Source organism: Leptidea sinapis, chromosome 12 (genome assembly GCF_905404315.1).
Source record: "Leptidea sinapis chromosome 12, ilLepSina1.1, whole genome shotgun sequence".
Classification (NCBI taxonomy): domain Eukaryota; kingdom Metazoa; phylum Arthropoda; class Insecta; order Lepidoptera; family Pieridae; genus Leptidea; species Leptidea sinapis.
Genome location: NC_066276.1, coordinates 6676276 through 6700930, shown reverse-complemented (window position 1 = coordinate 6700930; position 24655 = coordinate 6676276). Strand labels below are relative to the sequence as shown.

At 34.5% G+C, this 24655-nt stretch overlaps 1 protein-coding gene across 2 annotated transcripts in view; it reads right to left on the bottom strand.

Moving 5' to 3' along the window:
* Positions 1-24655, bottom strand: part of LOC126967132 (sushi, von Willebrand factor type A, EGF and pentraxin domain-containing protein 1) — a 100778-nt gene that overhangs the window by 50858 nt on the left and 25265 nt on the right. For both annotated transcript variants that reach the window (XM_050811556.1, XM_050811557.1), the window contains exons 2-3: positions 4799-4880; positions 503-527 (exon numbers count right to left, since the gene is read on the bottom strand). In XM_050811556.1, coding sequence (XP_050667513.1) covers positions 503-527; positions 4799-4873 — 100 coding nt within the window. In that variant the 5' untranslated portion in view covers positions 4874-4880. The remainder of the gene's footprint in view (positions 1-502; positions 528-4798; positions 4881-24655) is intronic.

The following is a 24655-nucleotide window of genomic DNA, read 5'->3' as shown; positions in this document are numbered from 1 at the left end:
AAACCTCATTAAAGTGATCATGCACAATAAACCTGCCTTAAAACAACAATGAAATACGTGGAACCTTAATATGTACAACCTTAACATGTACAGAGCGGGAATGAACCTGTAACAATTCCCTCGAACTGTTACAAGTAGGCTCTACTTATATTTTCAATTTCAATTTCAGTCCATGTTATTGTCAGCTGAAGGTGACGACTATAACATGTAGAGAATAACAACGTTACAAAGCTGTGGAATGAGCTTCTTTGTGCGGTGTTTCCGGGACGATACACATGGGCAACGCTCCTGTGATTCCCTGGTGTTGCAGGAGAATGTGGGGGGTGGTGATCAATTAACACCAGGTGACCCGTACGCTCGTTTGTCCTCATTTTCCATAAAAAAAGAGAAATAAACATACAATATTGTTCACTCATAAAATGTTTATCTCCTTTTTCACAGAGTGATGGAGAATTCTTTTGTTTTAGGTTGATTTTAAAATAATAAAATAATTGATACGTACCACTGGGACAAGTGAAGAGGTTCCCCTGAAAATAAAAAAAAATAGCCATACATTTCTATTTTTAATGGAAGTACACAATTTAATAAGTTTATATAAGTAAGCTTAACGTTAGTTATAAAAAATTATATAAAATCAATTCAAATTTACCAATGGGAGGCTCCTTTGCACATGATGACGGCTAGATTATGGGTACCATAACGGCGCCTATTTCTGTCGTGAAACAGTAATGTGTAAACATTATTGTGTTTCGGTCTGAAGGGCGTAGCTAGTGATATTACTGGGCAAATGAGACATAACATCTTATATCTCCAGGTGACGAGCGCAGTTGTAGTGCCGCTCTGAATTTTTGCATTTTTTCAAGAATCCTGAGCGGCTGATAATGGGCAAGGCGTATCAATTACCATTAGCTGAACGTGCTAAAAACAACTTTCACTTAGAGATATAAGTAAATGTGACAGTCATAAATAATGCAAAACTTTACATATTATTCCCTTGAATGGATTCTTCGGTTTGGGGAGCGATATCTCGAAATGGGGCAACATTGACACATTTACAATGATAAATACGCTGATGATACGATCGTTGCGGGTCGTTTCGATGCGAACGAAGCTATAAATCTATCCAGAAGTATCCCTTTTACAGTTTTCCATTCGACAATTGTCTGACTGAACTAAATAGAGAACGCTGTAACGGTTTGCTGAACAAGTGAAATAGAACAAATCCTGATTTCGTCAACTAAAAGGTAAATTTATCATAAAGTGTCTTAAAATTAGGTTTAGCGGTTTTAGAAATGAAAATGTTCATCTTGATTTAAAGAGTGGCAATGACTTTCTTGCTACTTCTTCTCATTAGCTTCAACCCTTTACAAAGTAGTGGTAGATTAAATGAGAAAAATTAGGATATGACATCACTTATTGAAAGTCAAAAAACTACCACCCATTCCAAAACGAATGACTCAGACCTGAGAAAAATGGGCGCAACAAACTCAGCGGGCTTTTTTTTCATCGAAAAAATATGTTTACATCTATGGTATTATTAAGAAAGTCATTTATGTTATAGTAACGTTTACCACACAAATGTTTTTTAACAATTCTTTTGAATAACTACGCAACCCGGCAATTTATATTCAATTATTAGCAAAGTTTAACAGAACATGTGGCATGCCAACGTCACACATTATTCAAGACAGGCTCGAGTACGCCTACTTGGGTGTAGTATTAGTTGCCAAATTTTGCGACTACGCCTGCGATATCTAGTTGGAGCACAGCGGAGACCAATATATAATCAAAGAGTATGTAATGGTTATTTTCGTAGTTTGAATTTGTCAATTTTGACGTAACTCAACAGAAAATCAATCTGTCTGTAGTTTACAATATTGTTTTGGTATTCGATACATTATGTCAATGCTTTTACTAAAGCTAACAGTGTCGAAAGTGCAGATTGGCGGTCGCAGTATTTACCAAGAGAGACCGGTTACAGAATAATATGTTTCGCATTGACACGCAAACAAATGAAACTCGTTTAGATTTAATCTATTTAGTTCTAACCACGCGAGTTTGTCTACACTGTTCAAATAGGGTTGCCAATTTTCTCAACTGAGAAAATTATTATACTTTTTACATTCTGTTATTAAACGATCATCAATCTTTAGACATTGATTATATTTAAACACGAGTCGAAGGTTGGCTAAGGTGTGTCTATAGGACAGAACATATTAATGGAAGCTTTAGATTACTCGTATATGATCACAGATAGATAACAGTTGTCATTAGTTAAATACATGCTAAACACTGTTTCGTAATAGAAAAAGATAAACTCAATTTTAGACGTAGTTATAGTTAGGTTACGAACAAAACACGTGTTTAAGCTATGATTAAATATTTTTGTTTGGAATAACACCAATAGTGTTTAAATAATGTTTATTTTGTCACAGTTATTAGTAAAAAATAGAAGCAGTTACAATGAAAGTTTCTTTTAAATACTTCAGACTGTTAAAAAGATTTCTGTTATGAAAGTTAAAAGAAAAAAGAAAAATTTAAAGTAAGGCTACACACAGACATGTCCAACTTATAATACCCCTCTTTTTGCATTGGGCTTAATAATACATTTTTTGTTTTCTTTAGTTTTTGGAATAATTATTGCATATAATTACTTATGATACAGTGACACTAAAGTGCTTTTCTTACAGTATATCATATATATACTGCACATAGATAGCAAAATGTTAAATTTGAATTTTGTTAAAAATTTCTGTAAAGCCAATAATTTACCAGGAGTGTTTCTCCCATCCTGGTTATAAATTATAAAATGTCAACTTAGCTAATATTGCATACACTGCGGTAGGTTGCAAAAGGAAAATATTTTACGGAAAAACGTGCGGCTGACGGTTCATTATTTACCCCGGCTTTATAAGCTTTATTAAAATGGGACAGCTGTTGTACTACAAGATTCGTGTAATAATAAGTCACTGTATGTGAATGTCTTATTTTAAATTAGCTTTTTACTGTAAAACACATATTTTATATTTATAAAGTAGAACTTGAGAAAGCTCATGGTCATAGTGCAATGGAGAGGGCTGTGCTCGGAGATTCCCTGCGAGATAGAATCAGAAATGAGGAGATCCGTAGGAGAACCAACGTCACTGACATAGCCCAAATGATTGCGCAACTGAATTGGCAGTGGTTAGGGTACATTGTTCAACGAACAGATGGCCAGTGAGGCAAAAAGTCCTCGAAGTGACCACTTACCGGAAGACGCGGTGTTGGTAGGCCCCCCATGAGATGGACCGACGATCTGGTCAAAATTGCCGGATGAGGGCCGATTTTCTAGGAGATTTTTGGGGGAGGCCTTTGTCCAGCAGTGGACGTCTTCCGGCTGATGATGAAAGAAGAACTTTGCTTTCGGATTGAGTGGAAACAATAAAAGTCTCATTGTTTCTTTTCGGGTCACGAATTTCGATTACCTTTCGATATCATTGTTACGAAACAAAGGTGATTTGTGTTTACATGGAGGATGTGGAACGAATTGTATGGGCTTGGTGTTCAGAACACCTTTTGCAATTAATTAAACTGTAAGCATTTATAAGCTATTGATTGAGAGAAGCTAGTGGACATATATAATATAATTATAATGAAATAATATAATTAATTTTTAAAACGTCCAACGTTTAAATATTAAATTGAATTAAAAATGTTTTAATTTTTAATAAGGCTCATTAGTTGGGATAAACAGTATTTGATTTACAAGTAAGCAAGTATAACATAGAAGATTAAGGATTGGTCTCCGCTGTGCTCTAACTATACTACGTACTCGAGCCAGTCTCGAACAATGTGTGACATTGACGTGCCACTTGTTCTGTTAAACTTTGCTAATAATTGAAACTTAAATGCCGGGTTGTGTAGTAAAACTTTGTAAAAATATTACTACAAGAAATAAGAAAGACACTGGGATCGCTTATGATCAGTAGGTATTTCGTATTTTATTAATTTCAGTGTAAAATAACATGAAGCGAATATTAGTTAAAAAATTTGAAAGATGCCATTGAGAGTCAAGATGCCACGCCCAAAAGCATCTTTACACATAGCCAATACACACTATAAAGTTGCTGTAATAAAAAAGCTATTGTTCTTAGGTAGTATGGTAACTAGTTGGAGCGCAGCGGAGACCAATCCTTAATCTAAGTATGACTTGTTAATTATATTCAATAGTCCATTAAAGATTCCAGAACCTCCACAATTAACACGATGTGAAAATGCCCATATTGTATTGTCCAGCCGTAGTTTTCCTATGGCAGAAAGGGACGAGACGAGCAGGAAATTCAGCTGATGGTTATTGATACACCCTATCCATTACAGTCCAGTGTTCTTAGAAAACCCAAAAATTCTGAACGGCACTAGAACTGCGCTCGTCGCCTTGAGACATAAGATGTTTAGTCCTATGTGCCCTAGTATTTTCACTAACTACGGCTACCTTCAGACCGAAAAACAATAATGTTTACACATTACTGCAGAAATAGGCACTGATGTGGTACCCATTATCTAGCCGGCATCTGGTGCAAAATAGCCTCCCACTGGTAAATGCATATTGTTTTAGATTAAAAATACACACAACAAAATCTGTGAAAATCTAATAATTTTCTTCAAATAATCGTCAATTCAAGTCGTCGCTTCTGTGTGACGAAGGGTAATTAAAGTGCCAGTCTTGACAGAACATGCAGAAGTGACACAAAAGAGGTTTAATATAAAATTTTCTGATATGAAATCTCAAGTTTGTAAAGTATTAAAATTACCGGCTTACCTCTGTGCTCGTGGCTGTTGTAGCTAGTAACAGGAGCGTAACGACACTCAGTGCCGCCCGACACCTTATCAGCATCGTAAATCTGAAAAGAGAAGCATACTTTATCCACGATGCGGAAATTTTATTACGTACATACAACAAGTCTGAGCTTAGAGATATCTGAGATTAAATCTATATTTAAAACTGAGCTGGGCTCTGTTTTATAAGCCTAACACCGTGAGACAAATTGATAATAAAAATAGTTTAATAAAACTTAAACGGTCCTCCACAGTGCAATTTTCAAGGAGCTTTCTTCCACGTACTACAAAGCTGTGGAATGAGCTTCCTTGTGCGGTGTTTCTGGTACGATACGACATGGGTACCTTCAAAAAAAGCGCGTACCTTCCTTAAATAAAGGCCGGCAACGCTCCTAAGATTCCTTTTGTGTTGCAAGAGAATGTGGGCGGTGGTAATCAGGTGACCCGGACGCTCGTTTGTCGTCCTATTCCATAAAAAAAAAACACGCTTTGGTTGAAAAGATAATGATTGAAATTTAAAATTAACACCAAGTCCTGCCTTATTGATGATAGATGGAAAAAATATAGAAATTATATAAAATATTTTTATGCAAATTGGAATATACAATAATTATTTTACCAAATGAATGTATTGTCATCGTTTCTCGATAAACTTACGAAGTTTAAACGAGATCTGGCTGTTTAAGCTGGGTCAAAATCGCGCCCAAATGAGTCGGTTACAAACAAACATACATACAGGTGAAGCTAATAAAAAGCTTGTAAGAATGACTTAAGGTTGAAAGATCAAAAGGCCTTTACATCTTCATTCGTTAAATATTATAAATATGAATGTATGTTTGTTTGTTCCGCTTTTACGTCGGAGCTACTGCTATGATTTTGATGAAATTTGGTACAGCGATAGACTAGAGCTTGGGAAAGGACATAGGTTTCATTTTATCCCGGAAAAATCCATGGTTCCCGCGGGATTTGTAGAAAAACTGAAATTCACGTCGATGAGATAACTATACCAATAGTAGGTTTAGTTTGCTATGGCAATCTTCCTCGAAATAAGATTCATATAATATGTTGAAAACCGGAGCGAAAACGGGAACCGGTAAATGAGATAATTTTCACTTCCAAGCTTGCTTATAATTTTTAAAAACCCTTTATCGGTTTTTTCGAACGAAGTCGCGGGCATCAGCTAGTTATATATATATATATATATATATATAAAATACAGATACTTTATAAATTTTATAACCATATTCACAGACAATATTTACATAAACTGTAGATTTAATAATACATTGTACTGCGTTCAACTAACGATGTTACATCCGTGTTTGTGTTTCAATCGTTAAAATTAATATCGTTCACTCGTTTAAATTTTCACTGATTGTATACTGGATCACATAATACTATAAACTCGGGATTGACGAAGGTAATTAAGTTTGTTTTCCTCGATGTTTTCCATCAATACTCCTGGTGATGTTATTAGCGTCGCTTTTCACACTAATTATTACTTTTTGATGCCAATTATTAGAAAATGTGTTTACGAGATAATGAGTGAAAATGATCTTACATGTCAAATGTCTAATTATTATTACATTCTATATTTATATTAAATTTGAAGTAAAATGGCTTAAGACGTATGCCTTAGACGTATACCTTAGATAACTTAAATCTTATATGCGATGTTGGAGCTTCGGGTATTGAATGATTATAGTCTGACTGCGATAATAAGCTCCTTTATTAGTCTATGCAACTACTTATATACTAGTTGGAGAGATGAGTGTGTGTATAGGTGTATAAAGGTGTTACACACACTACACCTCCCCCTAAAAAGAAAAAAAATATATATATACTACCTATAATTGTCTCTTGCTGTTAGACAACCGATAAAACAGGCCAGGAATATTAGTTTAATGTTTTTAAATGACAGGCTACGTTTTACACTCGCAATTTGTATGACACTGTGTAAGTGTGCGTGCTTTGCTCAAAATAGAGTTAAGTTCTAAAATCAGTTTTTTTTGACGTTTGCACAGTTGTCATAGTCTATCTAGACGTATAGATGACCTAAGTATAAAACAATGCTTGTTGCTGATTCCTCACGCCAATTTTTTCGAATCTTCGGAGCTAAAATAGCATGTCGTTAACAAAATACATTTACAGTAATACGTCTAAGTCGATACTAATAATGATAATTGTAAGTAGGTAGTAGACGAGTTTATATAGGCTTAATAATTATGAAGTGACTTAAATTAAATAATTAAGCGTACTTAGAGATTTATCGGAGCCATGAAACACCTTTTAATCTTTGCACAGACCATAAATCTCTTCTTAGTGACGATAATTTTCAAGTGTTTCCGTTTTAGAAGCAAATTATCTTTCTCCGTCACGTACAAACTTAATGGACGTTAAGATACACTGGATTCATTCGGTGGGTTGGTCGAATTAGCACGAGGGTGGGAACGGCAAAATACTACTGTAAACTGTTGCTTTTTTTTTATTGGAACGAAGTTCCTTACGGCAGGCTTGGAGGAGATAGGGATTTTGCTGCGGGAACGAACTGAAAAAAATGTGATAGTAAAACCGTAAGAAAAAGTCCGTGGAATAAAACAGTTAAATGAGACGTGCGCAGGCGCGACAGTCGTTTCTATTTCTATGTAATTTTATGTTGTCAAACAAAAATAAAGAGACATATTTTGTTATTTTAATTGATAATTTGGATTACGATTTTTTTTTTATTTTACGTAATTTATTATTTCCCAAAAAAAAATGAATTTCCTAAATACTTTCGTGTAGTTAAATAAAAACTAATCTGCAAAATTTCAGAGAAAAATCAAGAAAACCTACATAAAATTGAACACGATTTTTTTTTACAAATTGTGTCGATTCTACAATAGCCGAAGGAACTTCGTTCCTACCTGGTGTCCCACGACACCACATCTTTTTATTTTTTAATAAGAAGCCCACGTTGTATACAATGTGTTGCCTTATGATATATTTACACATTAATTACTTACATTACTTAGCATTCGTATACCCCATTTACGGGCTAACTCGACATGCAATTAATTTATTAAATTACAAGTACTTATTAACATTATTGATATTAGAGAATTTCCTTGTTTACTTACTATCTTAATTACTTTAGAGAGTAATAGTAATAGAGAGTAAATACACAAAAATATAAAAAACTTATAACTATAAATAAAAAAACTAAATTTCATATAAACTAAATTTAAAATACACCAACTATTATGAAATACGAAAAAATATATTCTTGCTCCTCAATATATTCTTGATAATGTAAAATATGTACATAGGGCCATATTTGAATTTGCTAGAAACTGTCATAAGCATAATGTTAGCACCAGGAACAGACATAAACTTATAATGCCTATTACTCGGCTAAGTCGAGTTAGTAAGTCTTTTTTGGGGCGATGTATATGCTTTTACTACAAGATCCCAGAAAATGATCCAAACAAAAGTATTACGATATTCAAAAGAATTGTTAAAAAACGTTTGTGTGGTAAAGGTTACTATAACATAAATGACTTCCTTAATGCTACCACAGATTGAGAATGGAGCGACCACCCTCAGGCTATTAAATAATAAGTTTTATTGTACGACATTACTTTGTTAAATATATTTTTTTATAAAAAAAAAGCCCGCTGAAATTGTTGCGCCTTTCTTCTCAGGTCTGAGGCATTCTTTTTAACCGACTTCAAAAAAGGAGGAGGTTCTCAATTCGTCGGTATGTTTTGATTGATTATTGTAATTTTTGGAGTCGGTGTCATCTAAGATAGGTTTGTAACTACATACATAGTTATAGGTGAGATGTGCTTGAGTTGTGAGGAGTTGAGAGCGAGTCGCGGCGGAAGGACACCGATTCCAAAAATGACAATAATCGTAACTAGAATTAGCTTTATTAATTAATAAGGCTGTATTGCAGGTTGTATAAAAATACGAAATTATTTTTATACTGTTTAGTGCATATTATATCTATTGTTTTGGAATAGTGTTTTTGAAGTCGGTTGTTAGATTGTTAAAAATTTTTTTTTGGAATGGGTGGTAGTTTTTGACTTTCAATAAGTTATGTCACAACCTATTTGAATAAAAATATTTGTAATAATAAAGGCAATATCGTGATAAAGTGCCATAAAGTTCATTGATTCGAAATATTTTGTTATTGAATAAGTTACGTAAGTTTCTGTCGAGAGAACTTTCTTTTTTATAAAGCGTTACACGGTCTTCATAGATTGAACTCCGGGATGATTGATGATCTAAGGTCTATATCTGAGATTTTTGTCAAATAATCAGGGGTCATTCATAAAATGTTACGAGAAAGGAAAAGGTTCCACGAAAATGTGTCAAAGGGAAAAGAATTTTATACGCTATGTCTGCGATGTCACGTCGCAAAGGAAACTGTGAAATAATAAAGCAAGCACAAATATTTAGCGGAATATTTGGGAGACGTCGAGTTACATTGGGCTTCGAAATTTAAAAAAATCTGTTATAAATATATTTTACTCAATACTTTTGTTTGAACAGGTTCTTACCAGTGGAAGGCTTCTTTGCACAGGATGCCGGATAAATTATGGGTACCACAACGGTGCCGATTTCTGCCGTGAAGCAGTGATGTGTAAACATTACTGTATTTCGGACTGAAGAGCGCGGTAGCTAGTGAAATTACTGGGCAAATGAGACTTAACATCTTATGTCTCAAGGTGACGAGCACAATTGTATTGTAATTTTTGGGTTTTTCAAGAATCCTGAGCGGCACTGCTATATATATATGTGCTATATAATCAATTACCACTAGCTGAACGTCTTGGATGCGTCGTCTCTTCCTTTCGTAAAAAAAGTCCCTTTGTTTTGAAAAAAATATATGACACCTTTAGACTATCGAATCAAACTTGGTTGATAATTTATATGTAGCTAGCTGACCCGACAGAAGTTGTTCTGTTCATTATAAAAAAAAACCTCTTGCGGATGGAATTTCGTAAAATCCGTTCTTAGCTGACCTCTACTCGGTGAAAAGAATATTCCTACCAAATTTCAAGTCTTTAGCTCTAAAGGTATCCAGTGATATCGTGATGAGTGACTATATACGTGAAAATCTCTTATATATATATATAGATAAGAAGGTAATTAATAATAATGACATAAGATGTTAAATCGCATTTGCCCAGTAATTTCACTAGCTACGGCGCCCTTCAGACCGAAACACAGTAATGTTTACACATTACTGCTTCACGGCAGAAATAGGCGCCGTTGTGGTACCCATTATCTAGCCGGCTTCCTGAGCAAAAGAGCCTCCCACTGGTAAAGGTAAAGGTGTAGTCGAATGCTAATAAACATTATCTTAAAAAATGTAGCGACGCTCTGGCCAATTAAATAGTGTTTAACTTTTTATTATATTCTACATTTGTTCTTGTTCAGAAAACAATATTTTTCCAACTAATACTTATTATACAACTTATTATTGAAATACTCAAGTAGTTTTTTTAGTCATTTTATATGCAAATTAGAGTCACTGTTATTTTTATTGAATGATGTGTTCTCCTATAATTGGTAGTACATACAAATGTTTAGATATAAGGCATGTGTCAGATGTAAGTTAATATTATGTACAACTGTTGGAGATCCATACAAATAAATAAATCTACACTACTCTCATGAATCTGTTTATAATAATATAGAAAAAGAAAAATGGTTCGATACTTCTACAGCTTTATAATGTCAGTAAAATTATAATTGGATTCTACGCTGAGGCGCAAAAGTTTTGGTCACAGCTCAAGAGCCGTTCGAGCTCTCCTATAAGAGGTATTAATAAATCTCTTAATAGATAATATCCGTTCGAGCTGCTTTGGCAAGAAAGGAAATAATAATAGACGTCTAAAACTGGATATTACAAAATATCAATCGGAAATTACCAAGCGAACATAAAGTATGTAATGAAAATATATTTATTGGGTTTTAATGTTTGTAGTTGAACTTTAGTTTTTTACTGAATAAATATAGATATCTAAACAATTTTTTATGTTTTAGAAGGGATATCGCTCACTTCTAGGATTAATACACAAATACAATTTGAAAAACAAAATTTATGAACGATGCGGGACTCGAACCCACGACCTCCGGCGTTCCGTGCCGGTGCTCTAGCCAACTGAGCTAACCGCTCGAGTGGCGTATCGCTATAAAATATTGTATGGTTGGTCAACTCTCAGGTTGTGGCTTCATCTACAAGATCTACTTTACAGTTGATAACCTGCTCAACCCCAATATTTGCATATTAGGAAATTGACTTGAGATGTCGCTCTTGTAAATCTAAACAATTTGTTATGTTTTTAAAGTGATAACCCTCACTTCTAGGATTAATACACAAATTAAATTTTAGATATTTTATTTAAATTCCTAATATTATATTTTTCATTTGGTATTAGATACTGTTCTTATAGCAATAATGTTTGTAGATAATTATAACAGTGTATTTTTTTACAGAAAAATTTAAAAGAGCGCAAGACAAAGATTATTGGCAGTATTTCTTGTGCCGTCTTTTCTAAAGAAAAAATAATGAATTTTATGACGTTAGCGTCAACTACAGATTGAAGTTATAAAGGCGTGGCTAAACGTGACAGCTTGTTCGCAGAATTAATCGCCAATCTATGTAAGCTTTGCTATGGACCGACGATGGCCGGAATACGTTGGATGAGAGCAGTGCAAAACCGATCGTCCCCGACGATCTTTGTGGTCTTCCGGCTGAAGTGATTGTTCGAAGTAAATCCATCAAACAGCATTATATTACAAATATTGCTTAGTAGATAAAATTAATTGTAATAAAACCATGTGTTGCCTTTAGTAAGGCAGTACGCGGGTGACCATTAATCGGGCCGGTCCTGGTTACCATTGACCATTACAGGACCGGCCCGAGTAACCATTTTAACCATTATTACCAATGCATAGTAGAGATGCAGTACGCGAGTAACCATTGATCGGTCCGGTCCTAAATACTTTTACCATAAAACCAATATATATATATATCTACCCCTAAGTGCACCCCTTTTCAGTGATGAATAAGAAACTCATAAAATAAATGAGTATATGATAGTTTTATAAGTTGCTTTTGACAATTTCAAACAGGAGTCAAAATGTCAGATGACATTATTCAGTATTAAAAGATTAAAGAGGTAATTTTCTGTATCTTTTTTTTTATGAATTAACGTCAATAATGTCAAATTACTACCTAAGGGCGACCTGTAGTAATAATTAACGAGCAAAGACATTAATGTGAAAATAGAGGAAGATGAAGCTATAGTTTGTGAAAGTGAGGTGAATCACTTCTCACGTTAGGCAACTGTATAATGCGTGTGTCATTGTGCTCAGACAGACAAGGAAATTTTCTTATAGTGTTTAGTTACATCTTCAATATGTGCCTAATTCCTTCATTCTAACTAATGTATAAATGCAAATTTGTTGTGTTTGTTTGTTAAACATTCACACAGGGGCGTGCATAATAAATCTAAATAAAGTTGAATGAGTTTCTTGCGCCTCTTCTCTCTCATAGCGCCATTTGTTTCCGAAGCCGTAGAAGTGTCTAGTATATTAGAAATGACATCAAAAATAATTCTAAAGGAATCAATTTTGAGAAAATAAATGCCTTTTATGCCTTTTAAATATAGCACTCCTTTTAAACTTAATTTACTACCTACGGTAGGCAATCTACCAAGTAGCCTTTTATACAACTAACGTCGTACTGTCGGACTAAAGCGCAAGTTCGCCTAGTTTGACATGCAGTGCCTACCTTTAAATTCATGCCTTAACTACAGAACCATCACCTGACTACAAGTCAGGAGTAGAGACTACCGAATTATTTAGAGTTCACTAGGATATCCTATATGGCATCATCATTGGTAACATCAAACAAACACACGGGCGGAGCTATATCACCCCTATCACTCGTTCACTTGTTAGATTAAGGCGACACTAAATGCCGGCGACCTTCAGCGATACGAGTTCACGGCTCCTATGTAACAAAGCCAATATTTTCAAAATTCTTGGGTCGAAAATGTAACATTTTAACAGGCGCAAACTGCTTAATTGCTTACAATCCTCATTATTGACTACTAATCTGAAAAAATGTACCTACATAAAAAAGTAAAATCTATAAGAACAACTTTTATGATAGTTGTATACTAAACAAATGCATGATGCCGAGAAAAAACTTGTTTAACTGCAAAGAATACTGGTTGTACATAATAGCTCTGGAGTGCTAACTTTAACCAACAATAAGCATTAGCAACCTACAAGTAAGACTTAAGGGTAAGTGTAACAGGATAAAGTAGTGTTCATAGCTCCAAATCCTATATTTTCACCACAAAACTTGTCTAAAAACAAGGTGTTTTTTTGGTTTAAGGTTTGCATGTTTTCTGTTTAACCTTCACCTTAAGGATTGGTCTCCGCTGCGCTCCAACTAGACTAATCTAGTAGCCGCGCGCTACCGTAGGAAATGACATCTATTTCATGCCTACTAGTCCGATCACGTAAGGGTGATTAAAATTTTATTTCCTAGATATATAATTGCAATTAAGTGTCCTCTTAAAACCGCTCAATATCAGATAGTACAACTGTAATGATGCCCAAAATTTTATTAATTACCGTGAGAATATTAAAGTCTTTTGTATAATGTTTTACATTCTTTGCTTGTTGGAAACTATTGTGGCTATGTAACTTGATTCAACTACAACGTATAATTAAGCAACTTCGCAACATTTCTGCGGCACAAGATGGCCGATCAGACCCACTGAGATTAGCCCTGACAATTCTTTTGTCTACTTCAATGTAATGATCATGGAGCGATAATATTATTTGGTAGTAACGTAATGCAAGAATCTATGTTTTATAGTTGAATGAGTAAAAAAATATTTATAACAGTTTTGTTATAAAAGAGATGTCTATTTCACTACGACATCTGACTAAGGTACATACAAGTAATCGTCCCTATACCGCAGTGGAATGATTCCGCGTTATATGGATAATCCCCTGAAACCTATAACGCGTTTTTAAGACCTCGTAATTGGTTATAATAAATAATCATAATTCGTAACAAGTATATCTAATTGTTTGCCTAGTTTGTCTATTTTATTAAGGCTTTTAATACACATTTTTTCAAATTTTGTAATAACGTAATTGACACACTTGTAAAGGTATTCGAAGCTATAGATGAACTGTATAAATCATTATAAATTTCACAGTACAGAAATATTAGAGTATGTACGCGTTATATGGAATATTGTAATTGAGATAATCGAAATATGAAAAGAAGATAAAGGGCACCGCGTTATAGGCAGAGTGGTTACTGTATTTATACACTGATATGATAAATCATATTTTTTAATAATTTACCATATCACAGTTTGTTACAGAGAATAATTATTTGGTTAATTAATATACATTATCAATAACATTAATTTACATTTCTTGTTTCTTTTTTTCATTGTAACTACATTGAGACTAATAAATATATTTCATAGAGCATTAAGTGAAACCGTTATGAATAAAAATGAGAGCATATCGTTATAATTGACCATTGTCGGTTGTGAGTTGTGACAATGAGAAAATTGCCTCAGATGACCTCCTTTGTTCATATTGCTCGCTAAAAGAATACATTTGGAAACAAACTCTCACGCTTTTAAATTAACACTAGGCGAATGTGATAACCACGATTGCAAGCAACGTACAGGTGTTGGACGAAGTAAGTCTCACTACTTAATTATAACTATTTATACTTCTTGACTAATGAATTGAAACAGATGTGATTTCTCCATTTTTGTTAATGATAATAAGGGATGAGACGAGCAGGACATTCAGCTGATGATAATTGATACGGCATGCCCATTACAATGTAGTGCCGCCCAGGATTCTTGAAAAACCAAATAATTGTGAGCTGCACTACTATTGCGCTCGTCACCTTGAGACATATGAAGTCTCATTTGCCCAGTAATTTCACTAGCTACGGCGCCCTTCAGACCGAAACACAATAATGTTATATATTACTGCTTCACGGCAGAAATAGGCGCCGTTGTGGTACCCGTAATCTAGCCGGCATCCGGTGCAAAGGAGCCTCCCACTGGTATTTTACTGGTACTACTAATTTGTGCAGTTTGAATTAGTTGCTTATTAGCTATACAGTTTTAGAACAAGCGACAGTTAAACGTAACTTAAACTAAAACTAAAATTTAACCTGAATAATAAACAGAATGCCAAATATAGTTTTCGGTCACACGTTCGCGTTATTAAGGCGGTATTCACCGTTATGAATAGCAATATAATAAGTTGTGACCGATTTAACTTAAAGAGAAAGACTTACACGTATTGCTATCGTTTGAATGAATGAATGAATAATATAGTATATATATCTAGAGCTAGTATACACCTCTTATCTATTTAAATAAAGCACTTTTTAAATAATTACAACTCGTGTAATTGAAACTTTGATTTGACATTAGATTTTTGCGTAAAAATTACATTTTTATTATTATTTTAGCTAATCTAGATCTCGTTTCCAGCGGGGACTGCCAATCACGTTCTATATGCAGATGAAATGAGTCAAGATAGTTCTGTGTCAGAGTTCTGTCATAGTTGTCATTATGAAGTTTAGCGCCATTTATTTGATAGATGGTTTTTGGCAAAATTTACTGACAGTGTCCTCTTCTTTTTTGGTATGTGTAGTTGTGGGTTTTAATTAACAGATTATTGGATTCCAGGTGTTAGATAATTATCGACCGTCTTCTCTATTGAAAGGGTGTTTCTTTAATTTCAACGGCTTCACGTAGCAGTCTAACAAAAAATAAAGTTACAATAACACGCGTTTGAATCCTTTCAAAAGAGTTTTAAATAAATGTGTAATAGTCGCGTTAATCAAAGAAAACCTATTAACTAGTATTATTGTTTTTCGAGAAGTTAATTAGAGTAAAGACGTTCCCGAAATGTTGTCTCCGCGTTCGCTGGAGTCTCTGGCTCTTAAAATAAGTCACACAAACAATGCTTAAGTACAATTATTTCTACTAATAAACAAGATCGAATTTGTAAGAAAGAATTTAATCAGTGTATAAAGACACAAATTAAATTTGAAAACAAAATCCTCTCTCGTTCCGTGCGAGTGCTCTTCCACTGAGCCAACCGTTCGAGTGACGTATCAATCATAAATGTTGACTTGTCTTGTTCAACTCTGAACAAATTGTTTAGAACTTTATACGTTTATTTCATCCAACTGCAAGCGTGAATAAAGTATTCGGACCAAATAGTTTGTAATGTTTTATTTATGAACGTTGCGGAAAGCAAATATGGAATTTTGTTTAGTGCTTAGTTTGGCTTGATAACGCTAGAATTTTACGAAGAATGCTAACACAAGAGCATTATTAAATTCTTTTCTGCCGTGCTACAAGATTGTTAGATAATTTGCACATAGTTCCAGCTTCATAAATGTAAGTGTAAAAGATAACCATACACTCTGCTTTAATTACAAAAATTGTGTAAACTGAATAGGGGCTCTGCACAAAATATGAAAAGACTATACTAACAGACGACCTAACAGCCGAATATACTTAACCAACTATATCTATCAACGCGTTAAATTGTGCCTGTTTTTACATTAGATTTATGCGTAAAAGTTACATTTTTATTATAGTTTCAAGACTCTTCTCTCGTTCTAGAAAGGTCTTGAAACTTGAAACGGTACGTCAAAGTCACACATTGTGCGTAATCGAGACTTGCTCGAGTACGCACAGTTGTATAGTATTAGTTGCCGCACTTTGCGACTGCGGTACCTAGTTGGGCGCGGCTATCGGGCGGTGTCAGGCGGAGACCAATCCTTAACCAAAAGTGACAACCTTGAAACAAACTACATCGCTACGCGTACGACGCGCGCGCAGCTTTTAACGAGCGTGCACACATATCTAATAAAGCATATTTTAATTATGTCAGACTTAGTTTTTCTTCGTCCTTTCTTTTGTGAGATGTTGTATTGAAGGAGATTCGAATTTTATTTGAATAAATACTTTTTGCGTTTGAACAAAACAAATATTATAACTATATTTACAATACTATCTATATATATATAATGAAAATGGTCATTGTTTGAGGTTCAATCACGCCTATACCACTGATCGTATCGACATGAAACTACCATCATTCAATGCGAAATTTATCCTAAATGGTTTATTGCTATTTATTTTTCGCATTCAAATCTTTTCGTTTCGACCCTTAATGATGTTTGAGTCTCGTGCCAGAGGTTGGCGAATCAACATCTCCTGAGGATGACTCGTGTATAGGCGAAACACGTGTCGAATTGTTTGAACACAAATATTGGCGGAATGTTCCTTCCTTTTAAAAATCGCCCAACGAAGTGGGCGGGAACGGCTAGTGATTACATAAAATTAAAACTGTAATCACGGGGAAGCGTACCAAGAATACGTTGGATAGCTATTCTGATCCGTTGACCAAAATAGTTGCCTAATAATAAAATAAAACCATTTGAATAAATAGTTATCCATTAAAAATACAATCCACTATGAGATTTCGATTACAAAATCACTTTCACACCAGTCACGTGGTTTGCGATGTTGACTGTACGAAAGTGAGCGGCTTAGCTTTTTCTTTTTGAACATATTTGCACAAAAATTTACGACGCTAACTGTTAATAGGAACCTACATGATATTTTTATATTGTGTCATTGTTTGAACTTTTCTTTTATGAAAATAAGGGATGAACTTAGCAGGACGTTGAGCTGATGGTAATTGATACGACCTACCCATTACAATGCAGTGTCGCTCAAGATTCTTAAAAAACCCAAAATTCTGAGCGGCACTACAATTGCGCTCGTCACCTTGAAACATAAGATGTTAAGTCTCATTTGGCCTTTTTGTCATTTGACCGAAACACAGTAATGTTTACACATTATTGCTTCACGGCAGAAATAGGTGCATAATCTAGCCGGCATCCTGTGCAAACGGGCTTCCCCTGGTTTTATACACTTACTTTTACTTACGTATTTACTTCTGCTAATTAATTACTACCGATGCTATTTTTACTTTTGCTTATTTATAGCTAATATTTCTTTGCAGTGCTTTCAGGTCAAATATGAAATCGGTCAGATATTCTTTAAAGAAAATTTACGTACATCCTTAATATCCTTAAAAACTTGCGTCACTTGTGGGTGGCGTTGATCGCCTATCAGGTTATATGATAAGTGAACCTCTTTGTTCATAAAATACATTTAAATTAAATATTTATGAAAAAATCTATTATTTATTTGTCCTAAAGTTGATTACCAGCCAACGCAACAGACAATCGTCGAAACATCGAGATAAATAATTAATCTACAAGTGTGATAAAAGCGTTCAACAAATTTTTAATATTGTACAAAGTATATAAATAAATGTGTAATACTCTTATTACACCGGGTCCAAAATTTGTTACAGCTAACAATTTTTGGTGAAAGAAATCTATGTACCGAAAAAAATAATGCCAATCGAAATGAACCTCCTTCATTTTGAAGTCGGTTGAAAAGGACGAATGCGTGTTCAGAGGCGAGAGAAAAAGTAGAGAATGATGTGGACAAGGCCTATATTGAACAAAAAAAGTTAAAAAAAATGTGGATTGTATTTATGATTTGTAAAACTTATTAAAAGAAGCAGATCACTTATCTTATATCATTAAACGAGCAATTCTTGTATATAAAATGAATCTCGGAAACGGCTCCAACGATTTAATGAAATTTAGTATACAGGTAGTTTCAGGGGCGAGAAATCAATCTATCTAGGGTTTCAATTTTTAAAAATGTAGTTTTATCCGTGTTTTAATGAGAAACAGCTATCATTAACATTAAAATACAAAGGTAATTTTCACCACTATACAAGACTGTAATAGCTCAGATGGGACATTAGGTGATCCGGAAAGCAGAAGACCCCAGTTCGAATCCAGATGTCCTATTAGTTTTTTTTTGTTCAAGTTTTGTACATTCTTAAAAATCTCCGACAAAATGAACTGCGACTCCAGTAGGAGTTCTGCCATGATTAAGTCCAAACCTTAAAGGGCCGCTCGGTATCCTGAGATATGAATGAATGAAGTTATTTGCTTCTACTTAAGATACAGATATTGCTTGTTTTCGCAGCTTATTAAACGAAGTATTGATTTATTACCTGAAAAAAAAAACAACAGATATAAACAAATTGCCGATGCTGTATCAGCATTGTCTTTAAAATTTTGTCGGAGCTCTCAGTGGGAGGCTCCTTTGCACAGGATGCTGGCTAGATTATGGATACCACAACGGCGCCTATTTCTGCCGTGAAGCAGTAAAGTATAAGCATTATTATGTTTCGGTCTAAAGGGCACCGTAGCTAGTGAAATTTCTTAAAACACAAATTAGGTACTGCTACACGATAGAAATAGGCGCCGGTGTGTTACCCATAATCTAGCCGGCATCCTGTGCAAAGTAGCCTCCCGCTGGTTAATGGATCCAAGAACGACTTACTCTAATATGGGATGATCCAAGATTTCCAGCATACATCAACTCTCAAATATAATCATCATACCTTCATCTGTATACATGGCTTTAATTCTCAGTACCACAAGTATGGCAGGGCGTATCCATTACCATCAGGTGAACGTCCTGCTCGTTTCGACCCTTATTGATGTTTGAGTCTCGTGCCAGAGTTTGGCGAGTCAACATCTCTTGAGGATGACTCGTGTAGAGGCGAAACACGTGTCGAATTGTTTGAAGACAAATATTGGCGGAATTAACAGTCAATAAAATATTTGGAACGTTCCTTATTGTTATAATGAAAGAATCTAATCAAATGACTAGGATTTGAGCATTTATTCGGCAAAGGATAGATGAAGGACACTTTTCAGCCAAGTAAATGATCTATGTATATCACTAAAATACAATGCGGTAGTTATAACGTTTTATGTCGCGGTTATCGGCTTACATACCGTAACTGCTACTGACCCAGATGCGTGTTAGGGCTAGCAATAACTAAATCAATATTCTGTTTGCTTTCTATTCAGCCATGGTGTGCCACAACCACGAGGTAACAGTTTATCATCTGTTGTTACAGTTATGTGCCCATATTTACGAAACTGATTTTAAACGGATAACTTAAGTAAAATTTTGTGCGAGAGGTCGCGGATTCGAGTTCGTTCATAAAAATTTTGTTTTCGAATTTTATTTGCGTAATAAATTTAATCCCAGAAGTCATTGTTATCACTTTAAAACATAGCAAATTGTTTAGAATCACTTGAGGCTGGGGACCGAGTTAATGGCCTTGGGAAATCGGAGGTAGGTTAGGAGGCTCTTTCACACAAGATCGCCATAGTTTTGAATTGAAAAATTCCAAAATAAATATACTAATACTACATACACCATGTAATATGACAAAAAAAAGTTAATTCCACTCAAAAACAAAAAAAATTTCAAACTATCGTTTGACAGCAAGAAAAAGTTATTGTAAGCATCTATCTATCTAGCGTATACACGTAGGTTCCATATCTAATGCTTTTCATAATAATTAACTAGTGACATACAAAACTGGCACAAATTATGTAGAAAAATGTTTCTTTTATATTATTATAACGTACTTTGTAGTACCTTGTGTCGGAGATGCTTCGCTAATCAAGCAATATCGGCACCAGATCCAATCGCAATAATATGGCGAAATTGGATTATGAATCCATTTAAAATAACTAAGAAATCTCGTGTTATTTTCTATAATATACTATGAACATTACGTCCAACATAGACCATTTCATTAATTCGATTATATAACTGCCAAACTTTCGGAAACGCTAAGCATCCATTTATGTAAATGAAGATCATTTATTTTATAAGCATTTACATTGCCCTGGGTATTCGTTCACTTTTATATTTGTCTTATTCTTAAGAGGATTTTTAAAGCGATTGTTGAGATTTTTGCTGTTATAGTTGTATGTTTGTAATCTTTACACAACACATTTTACTGTATAATATATATATATATATATATATATATATATATATATATATAACATAATACATTATAAAGAATATATTGATCTGGATATAGCGCATCAGGCATGGAGGTTGGGGTCCCTGACTTCTTCGCTGTAACGATAAATAAGAACGAGAATCGCGACATTTTGGAGTCGATTGCGCAGCTCAAAAAATAAAATCCTCATAGCTATATCTGACGATATCAGGAGCCCTATATATAAACGATGGATATCTGTTCACATGGAGAATAACAAAAAATAAATTGGCCTTGTAATTAATATTAAGAATTTTTATATTTTGGACACCACACCCCTACACAGTGATGGTTTTCTAGTTTTTAAGTTTACTTTTAATTAGAATAAGGAATCAATGTTAACTATGGGACGTAATTGGCCTGAAGAAATAAAAGTATTATTATTATTATTGACAAGCAACAGTCAAGATGTTAATTTCTTTAAATTTTGCTCTCAATGATTCTTTAGAACCTAGATTATAAATTATTAGGACAATCAAAAAACATCAGGACCCTGTATTTATATATTAGATATCGTTTGTACACTAGGATCTATCTATTAATCTTTTACACAGTCTACAACAACCGCAGTAAATAAATACAAAACTCTTAACATGAAAACATCCAGTCAGATAATGCGATTTCATGTTGTAACGTTCCAGTTGCCTCACTGGGAACTAATATGAATATGGAAGGCACGTAGCCATCCATATGCGAGGGTAGATGGAAAAAGGCAGTTACTGTGAAACAGTGACACTGTCAATGAGAAGGCGAGCGATCCTATTTAGGTGGCCGTCACGTCTGTCAGTACGTGTGCTATTAGTTGACCGACACACGTTCCGACTTTCCAACGCAGCGTAAATAAATGATTCACGCACTAACTATTTTCTAAACATTTCCTTGCACTAAAAATAAAGTCGTGCCAATATGCTTTCAATACATGTCTGCCTCGTGTATTGGACATATACACAAGTCACCAGTAGGAGGCTCCTTTGCACAGGATGTCGGCTAGATTATTGTTACCACAACGGCGCCTATTTCTGCCGTGAATCAGTAATGTGTAAGCATTACTGCGTTTCGGTCTGAAGGGCGCCGTAGCTAGTAAAATTACTGTGCAAATGAGACTTAACATCTTATGTCTCAAGGTGAAGAGCACAATTGTAGTGCCGCTCAGAATTATTCGGTTTTTTAAGAATCCTGAACGGCACTGTATTGTAATAGGCAGGACGTATCAATTATTATCAGCTGAACGTCCTGCTTGTCCCGTCCCTTATTTTAATAAAAAAAAAATTATGTTGATCGCGAATTCAACATTTACCAGTAACAGTGATAATTCCTGGTACAAAATAATAAATATTTATTGCAAAGGTTCTACCTGAGCACATCCCAGAAATCTGATTCAAGCCCCATTCAAATTGCTGAGTAAACAAAAGTATCAAATAGCTTCTCACGGTAATTAAAGTTGACACTTCGGAAAATGTCGTTATTTACGGGTGATTACAACTTCGACACCTTTCAATTAAACAATGGCAATAAGGAACTGTTCATCAAACAATGACCCCCCCCCCTTCCAATAACTGTAAATAAATTCAAATATTTTTATTCAAAATAGGATGTGAGATCACTTATTGAAAGTCATAAACGAATGCCTCAGACCTGAGAAGAATAGGCGCAACAAACTCAGCGGGCGACATAGTATGTTATAAAGTAATATTGTACAATTCGACTTATTATTTAATAGCCTGAGGGTGGTCGCTCCATTCCCAATCCGTGGTATCCTTAAGAAAGTCATTTATGTTATAGTGACCTTTACCACACAAACGTTTTTTAACAATACTTTTGAATAACTTTTGTTTTGAACATTTTCTGGGATTTTGTTGTAAAAGCCCCCATCGCCCCACAAAAAACTATATTATAAAGTTCGAAGCGAAAATCCTTTAAAATGTGATTTCTAAGAAATAGTATGAAAGATTGTTTAATACATAGATTGTCAGTACATTATTATCAGATGCGAAATGGTTATTATGGATAATTATTGACGAATTCTCATATTTATAATGAAATGTCGCATTAGGCTGATGAAAAGAAGCGAAATTCGGAAAAATATTTGTAAGAATCGAGCTTGAATCGTCATTATTACATTTCTCTGAGATTGCTAGACATTCTGTGTCAATGCTTTATCTTTGTGTCTTGTTTGGGTCGCATTTATTTAACGTTTAAACGCTATAACCTTTTACCAGTGGGAGGCTCATTTGCACAGGATGCCGGCTAGATTATGGGTATAACAATGCCGCCTATTTATGCCGTGAAGCAGAAATGTGTAAAAAATTTTGAGTTTCAGTCTAACGGGCGCCGTAGCTAGTGAAATTACTGGGCAAATGAGACTTAGCATATTCTTATGTCTCAAGGTGACGAGTGCAATTGTAGTGCCGCTAAGAAGTTTTGGATTTTTCAAGAATCCTGAGCGGCACATTGCAATAGATAGGGCGTATCATTTTCAATTACCATCAGCTTAACGTTCTGCTCGTCTTGTCCCTTATTTGCATAGAAAAACCTACATCTTAAAATTGTTTTCGCAAATGGTAGTTTAAAAAAACCATTTAAGTCCATAACGTCTAGAAAATAATATCTACATTATTATTTTCTCAAACATTATGCTTGAAAAGAATGTTTAAAAAATGTCACATTATTTTACATATATAATTTGGATTATTATTGTTTTTTCCAATCCATCGTTAATCTATTTTTTATAAAGAATCATTGTATGAGAGAGTTCTAAATTAAGTAGTTAACTAAATATCACCACTGGAAACAAAATTGTAAGTTTTCTTACATCATAAATTTCGAGTTCTCTCCAAAAATATTCGCATACTTTTCAATAAACGAAGCCTCAATGATTGCAGGGATTCCATTGTAAAAGGTTATTGACACCAATCTGGGGGGCAGTTTTTTTTATAAAAAATTAAGGGTGCTATAGTATTTATACCTGTCAAAACAGTTACTATCTGATTTGAAAGCGCAATAATAAAGTTATTAATCATAGATTGACTATAAAAAAGAACACAATATGAATTCTACAGTACAATAGACTTGTCAATAACTTTCCCCACGTACGACCTGCTATCGTCGTCGCCTATTCATTAACATTATCTCTTAGGAAAATATAATCATTCCGTAAGACAGTCCAGAGGCTTACAAGTGAAGTCGTCCCACTGACCAACTTAGTCCTTTTAATGTTACGAATAGGCTTGTCTTGTCCGCAGAAACCACTCTAAAACTTTCTCTACAGTATGTACTCCTTGTTTCCACTGTTGTAATTAGATACAGAAGTAAGAAAGAACTATGGACTGGCTATCACCAAAGTAAACTGATTGTTAGCAATTTGTTATTTTTTAAAGTGATCACCCTCACTTCTGGGATAATTTAACTTATTAATTCATTAAACCTATAGATTGAGCCACCACCTTACAGTTGAACAAGACATATAAGATTTATCAACGGTACGTCACTCGAAAGGTTGGCTCAGTTGGAACTGCGCTCGCACGGAACGCGAGATGTCGCGGGTTCGAGTCCCACATCATTCATAAAATAGATTATTTATAAAAGTGTACACAAGTACGTAAATGCACTGGTTCTCGTGTGTATATCTCTAAACAATTCGCATACGTTTCGAGAAACGAAGCCTTAATCATTGAAAAAGATCATTGATCTGGGGGGCAGTTTAATTGATAAAATAGGGGGGGGGGGGCATTGTACCTGTCAAAATTTGTGTCAAACCTCTTGTGCTTCTGCAAGAACTTTAGATGATAAA